The 7,083-nt window shown below is 33.6% G+C and overlaps 1 protein-coding gene across 1 annotated transcript; it reads left to right on the top strand.

The window, feature by feature from the left end:
* Nucleotides 1-2,413: 2,413 nt before the first annotated feature.
* On the top strand, nucleotides 2,414-2,896 carry LOC123313133. The gene is made up of 2 exons (XM_044897861.1): nucleotides 2,414-2,661; nucleotides 2,711-2,896. Exons 1-2 carry the CDS (start codon nucleotides 2,488-2,490, stop codon nucleotides 2,894-2,896), a joined length of 360 nt encoding a protein of 119 aa, XP_044753796.1. The 5' UTR covers nucleotides 2,414-2,487.
* The last annotated feature ends 4,187 nt before the right edge of the window (nucleotides 2,897-7,083 follow it).

The raw sequence follows: 7,083 nt of genomic DNA, 5'->3' as shown, positions 1-7,083 counted from the left end.
CACTTTTTATGAAGTAATTGAACGAATTATAGGTCGGCATGTACCCACATTCTCAAAAAACAAAAGCTTCCCAACATATTTTTCTGGTAGAACAATTAAATTAGTAAAAGAAAAGAACAGGGTTCACAAGAAATTGAAGAAGTATAAAAACGAGAATGATTTCAATTTGTTCACACTGTTAAGAGCTAGGTCTAAGGTTTCAATCAAAGCTGACTTTGATAGATATATTCATCATGTTGAATATGATTTGCAACATAATCCTGGGAGATTTTGGAACTTCGGTTCATTTGAAAAACAACAACTCAGTAAAATACCTGCAAGAATGAGTTGGGGTAATAATTGTGCGAATAGTGGTTCAGAGATCAGCGGCATGTTCGGTGATTATTTTCGGAGCGTTTTTGTACCGGAAAGTTATGTGTTTACGGGTAATCCACGAGAAAATCAGACATCTGATAGTTTGTGTAGTATAGTTTTTCATCGTGATGAGGTTTTGAGGGTCCTGGAAAATCTTGATCCTAAGAAGGGAGCTGGTCCTGATAGGTTGCCGTCAATTTTCATAAAAAATTGTGCCGTTCCTCTTTCTACACCTTTAACGATCATCTACAACATTTCAATGAAATTGGGTCAATTTCCGGATAAATGGAAGATAGCTATGGTTGTACCCATCTTCAAAGGGGGACAGAAAGATAACGTCGAAAATTATCGACCAATAAGTAAAATATCCATTATTGCAAAGGTCTTCGAGAAACTTGTGTATGACCATTTATTATGTTTAGTTAAGAATATTAAAGTTCCAGAACAGCACGGATTCTTCAAAGGACGCTCTCTAGATACAAACATTTTCGTCTTTACCGAGTACGTACATGATAATATGGATAGAAGAGTTCAGGTTGACACCATCTACACCGACTTCAGCAAAGCTTTTGATAAAATAAGTCATAACATATTGCTGAGCCGCTTGGCTGAGGTCGGTGTGGGAGGTAGTCTTCTCAGATAGGTAGAGTCATATATAAAGAATCGCTCCAAATTTATTTCCGTGTTGGGGTTTGTGTCAGGGTTGTACAGAATTACTTCGGGTGTACCCCAAGGCTCGCACCTTGGGCCTTTACTTTTCATAATTTACATAAACAAGGTGGCAACCTATTTTCATTATAGTAGGTTTTTAATATTCGCTGACGATTTGAAATTCTATGTTTCTGTATTCAATGATCAGGATTGCGCACATTTACAAGAAGATTTAGATCGCCTCTTTGCTTTTTGTGAACAGAATGGGTTGTACCTGAATTTTTTTAAGTGTGTATCAATGACGTTCACAAGAAACCGCAATCCTGTTACTCGAACATACTATATAGATAGCAAGCCAATTAAATCTTTGAGTTGTGTCAAGGACTTGGGAGTTATCTTTGATACCAAGCTGATCTTCGATCTCCATGTGGAATCCGTGGTAAATTCATCTTCACGAATGTTGGGATATATAACTAGAAAATGTAGGACTTTCGTAACTGCCACACCAATCAGAGTCCTTTTTAATGCTTTCGTCCGTAGTAGACTGAACTTTGCCGCCATTGTGTGGAACCCAAGGCAGAAATCCAACATTGATCGCATCGAGAGTATTCAAAATAGGTTTATAAGGTTTCTAGCTAACAGGACCAAATATGTCTTGACCGATAGAGATTATGCTGGGGCACGTGCACATTTTGGTTTGATGTCGTTGTCGAGCGTACGCATGGTCTCTGAGGCACTATTTTTGTATAAGATCTTGAACAATATAATTCAAAGCCCGGATGTCCTTGCTCGTATATGTTTTAATGTGCCCCAAAGATCCCTTAGGGCGAGTGAACTTTTTAGTGTACCATTTCGATACACATATACATCTCAGTGTTCACCGCTGTGTCGAATTGCTCGAACCGGTAATGAAATTTCTGTGCATGTTGACTATTTCTCGATGACCCTCCACCAGGTTCGAAATGTTCTGCGGAAAAATCTAGAGAGTTGAAATGGTTTTGTTAGAGTGAAGCTTTTTTTTTTGTAATTGTAAACTTCAATAAAGGTGTTAATTTTAAGATATTGTGTTAATTTTAAGATATTGTGTTAATTTTAAGATATTGTGTTAATTTTAAGATATTGTGTTAATTTTAAGATATTCAGGTCGATTCTGTTTGGAAATAGTAATATGGTTATAGGAAAGATATTGCTATCACAGCAAAGTTTGAAAAACTGGTATTCTAATAATTGATTTTGAGCAATATGATCTGTCAATTTTTAGAACATCTTGTTATTTCAGTTTGCTATATCAGCAACGTCATTTTAGTACTTGCTATTTCATAACAAAGTTGAAAATGGCACTGAATCCCTTGTTTTCACATTTCTTCCAAGTGTTAGAAGATTTAGAAGATAAGTAATTATAATTATAAGTAATTATGAACATGCTTCGTTTCAGTAACTTTTTGGAAACCTTCACTTGAACTTTTCATTTATAGAGAAAATATGAGACTACAATTTCGATATATAAGGGACACCAGTAATCCATTTGAATTGCCTGATGAAAAGTTTCTGAAACTGTTTCGCTTGAATAAGGAAGCAACATTTAGCTTGATAGAAGAGTTGCGTGGATTGGTTGAGGAACCGACCAGAAAAGATACAGTTCCTTTTTACCTACAAGTGAGTGAAAATCCATTGAGAAAAAGTATGAAGGATTATATTTTTTTAGGTTTTCGCAAGTCTTATCTTCTTCAGTAGTGGTAGCTACCAAACTAATATTGGTGAAGACCTAAATATTGGAATAAGTCAGCCTGCTATGAGTAGAGCAATTAATAGAATCAGCAATCTTATATCAACCCATTTGTTGGCAAGTTATATTAAATTCCCAACAAGTGAAATTGAAATAAGAAAGTAATTTGCTATTTAATTTCTGACTACGAAAATTTCAGATTCCGGAATGCAAATTTAAATTTTCCTCATGCAATAGGTACAATTGATTGTACCCACATTGCAATAGTTTCCCCAAAAATTGATGACCCGATTCAACCAGCAGTTGCATATATCAACAGAAAGGGATTTCATAGTATAAATGTTCAAGTTGTGAGTCTAAACTTAGTTATCAAAAACTACTATAACCTGAATCAAATGTATCAAAAACTACTATAACCTAAATCAAATGTATGAGAAAAAAATTTTTCGCCAATGAAAGCTGACTAAGCATGGAGTAATAACCATTCCAAAGAGTTTTTTGGAAATCTTAAACCAATATTCCAATTTTTTGATGCCAATCTGATGATTACAAATGTTAATGCACAATACCCTGGATCTGCCCATGATGCAGCTATTTGGAATGTATCAAAAATACAACATCTTATGAGAAGGAAATATGGTGAAGGCAGAAGAAATTGCTACCTTCTAGGTGATTCTGGCTATCCAATTCAACCATGGTTGTTGACACCAATTCTCAACCCTCAACCAAATAGTCCAGAAGGGCGCTACAATATTGTGCATCGTCGTGCAAGAAATGTTGTGGTTTTGGTGTTTTGAAAGGTCGTTTTAGATGTCTTCGAAAAGACAGAGTTCTTCACTATAGCCACCTCAAAGCAGCCCGCATCATCTGTTCTTGTGCAGTTTTGCACAATATTTGTAGACAACATAATCTGCTAGAAGATTTTGAAAATGATGATCACAATGAAAATATAGAGAATGCTGTGGAAAATGATATGAACTTGATGAATGGTATGGTTATTAAAGTTGAAGAAATTTAGTATAATTGCTAATGTGAATGCTGTTTAGTCTTCAGACTTATCTCACAGACCAGAAAGATTGAAGTTATGGAGATAATTTTTTTTATCATTTCTTACATTGGTACTGTTTTAGATAATGATGACCTTGCAGAAGGAAGATTTGTGAGAAGCCAAGTGATTCAGGAGATGTTTGAATGAAATTATGATACCTACTTGAGTAGTTTAATGTATAAAACAAAATATGAAAATAAACTTCACAGCTATTGTAACACAAAAATTAATTAATCTCACTAATATTTCGACAATTATTAACACATAACTACAAAAAAACAATAATGCAAAAAATGATAAGGTTAATCCTTTTTGAAGCATTTCAATGAATCAGCCATTTTTGAAATGGCCTCAGCAAGGTTAGAAATTGCAACAGCCATTTCACTCACTGACTGAGCCATTTGCTCTGTACTCTGGCTATATAATTCAGCAGATTTTTCTAACTTCGATGAGGAGCTGGTCACTGTCTTCTTTGGTTTTGATTTCAGTTGCCTATTGAATTTTCTTTCACGGATTGCAAAGGCGAATCTAAGACAAGATGATTCAGAACATTTGTTCCTGGAATCTCCCCATTTATAACCTCATTTATAATAAATTCTAAATTATTAATATCCAGATTTTGTGGTTCAGTTCCTGGACTTGCAAGTTCTGGAATTTGTTTATGAATTTCATAATCATCATGATCTGGATCGACTTCTTCAGGGGCCCCTGGACATCTAATGATGTGTACCCAACCAAAAACTGATATCAGTCTATTTTCTATGTCATTCAGGTCTCCACATATGTATCTTCCACCACCTGTCTGAGAAATGGCTTTGATATTCTGACGAGCCTTCTTTTTTGTTTTAGATTTCCATTCATAAAGAAACTGAAAAGGATATATCAAAAAATACAAAGGGGTAAACACATATACATAAATAGGACTCATTTAAGTACTTACAGTTTTCCACTGTTTTTTCAATTTTCTAGCTCCATTGGGAGAATCATTAAGAAGGTCTGTTAGTTCATTCCATTTCCGATCTAATTCTTCTGTATTCAATGGGTGGCTTTTCCCAGATATAAGAATTGGTTTTTTTTTTCTAGGAAATTGACTATCAATTCCATCTGACTTTTTGTTGTTTTCTTATTTCTAGACATGATGCACAGTTCAATCAAAAACTCACAATCCAAATACCGAATAAAACATAAACTGAAGAGTGTCAATTAATATTCTTTGACTAAACACAACTTATTCTCATTTTCCATAGAACACTCATAAAATTATCACATAATTCTATACTCTATATTTAGAGTTCTATGAGAATTACGTGTTCTTTTCTATGAAATGGCAATTTTACCCTTTTAAACAGTGTTGTCAGCTCAAATATTCGAATATTTTCCAACAATATTGCTATGGCCAAAACTCATAACCAATCTTGCGTAAAACGGTGAAACAGAATATTTGTTCGTTCAGTCATATTGTTATATTTTATAATTATAACAATGTTGTAGATTTAGCAATGTTATAACAAGATACGAACAGAATCGACCTGATTGTCCAATATTGTATGGGAAATCATTTATAGTTCAAATAATTTATGTAATTTCGTTTTTTCAATATGTAGATACTGTAGTGGGTTTTTAACCTGTTTGTATCTCTGGTATAAAAATAAAAAATAAAAAAAAAATTATGGATGTTTCTACTTTCTCAAAATCAAATCATATAAGAATGAATGGAACTTCTACCTTGACATTCACTCCTTTGGGAAAATGCCCCTCACAGCATTTTTGTAACGAATAATTCGCTCGATGTCGCAGGTTGAAGAATTGAAATTTTGGACATAAAGCCTGGATCCCCACGTGGTCACGGCCGCTTCGGTGTTTCACGGTGGGTTATTGCTAACGTGTATTTGAAAATGCGTAGTCACAATCGGATATCTGTCACAAATACCTTCGACCTATGGAAGACGTGTATAAAATGTTCAAAAGAAACTGTGTAATAGACGCAAAGACGTATAATAAAGTGTAACTACAGTTGCGTTTTCAATAATATTACGCGAGTAAACCGGAGGCTTAAGGCTAGTATGCATATTTCAATAGGATAATAGGAATGTCCCAGGTGACCAGTAACATATCTGTTATGTTTTCTCGGGAGATCGAATGGGGAACTTTGTTATGTGTTATTTTTCTGTAACCATTACGTGTCTGATACGATATTTGGGATGTACCTGTGCTGTATTTAAATTATATCCACATTTTGTAAATTTCATGTACCCGCTCCAAGATATCCACGTAACATATTTGTAACATTGTTCTTTATTTGCCATGTATCATTTTGAGATCATCGACAGAGCATGACACCATAAGCGTTTTAACTACCTTCGAGGGCGCTGTAAAACGTAAACAAATATGGAGGATTGTGAGAAATGCTATTGATACTGCTGTCGTTTCGATATTTATTTATAATTATTTAGACGTTTTGTCTGTTGAATAGTGGATTACTGAAAGTGAAGTGCAGATATTGAACGTTTGATAAGTTATTTGTGTGTCATAGTGATTTTCCAGTGAAATGGTGAATTACTGAAAAGAAAGTGCTGTGGATATCGAACTGTAGGTCAATAAATCATTTCTCGTATTTTCATAGCAGTCCTATAAAACATAATAGGCTATGGTTTTATTATATCCAGCATATAAAGATTATATTTGAATAAATAATGCCTGTTTAATGTAAATTTCGATATAGGTTATTTTCTCACGTGTTGCATGTACCTCATTTGTAGAAATAAATGAATAAATCACATACCTATATTAAAAATTTTTTCTTCAGAAAGATATGAAATATGCATATAGTATTCTTATCTTTTTCATAACGCATAACATGGAAAAAATTCTTCTAAAAACTTTTTGACCTAAGCCAAAAGATTAACGAACTGTTGATTATTCTTTTTATGGAATGCAGGAAAGTGCAAAGACCAGAAAAGCATGTCCTAATCTTTCTTGGAGAACAATAATCATGAACCCAGCAGTTTGCATGATGTAATTTATTCTCTCTAGTTTTATTAACGTGTGCACTTATTTGGTAATCTGAAATTTATGAAAATATATTGTTTTTGAACATTAGTTCATTCGTTCACATACCTCACCGAACTGATGTGAGATTTTTTTTAATTTTATTTTCAAGAATGATTGATAAACACACACTATTTGAAAAATCAAAATTCGAGTTCATTATTATTGCAATAGTTTATATTAATTTCCATAATTTTTCATCTTTTTGTTGAAAGCGTTTTTAATAACAAATGAAACATAATAAACATAACACATG

Source organism: Coccinella septempunctata, chromosome 5 (genome assembly GCF_907165205.1).
Source record: "Coccinella septempunctata chromosome 5, icCocSept1.1, whole genome shotgun sequence".
Taxonomy (NCBI): Eukaryota; Metazoa; Arthropoda; class Insecta; order Coleoptera; family Coccinellidae; genus Coccinella; species Coccinella septempunctata.
This window is presented reverse-complemented; position numbering and strand designations above follow the sequence as displayed.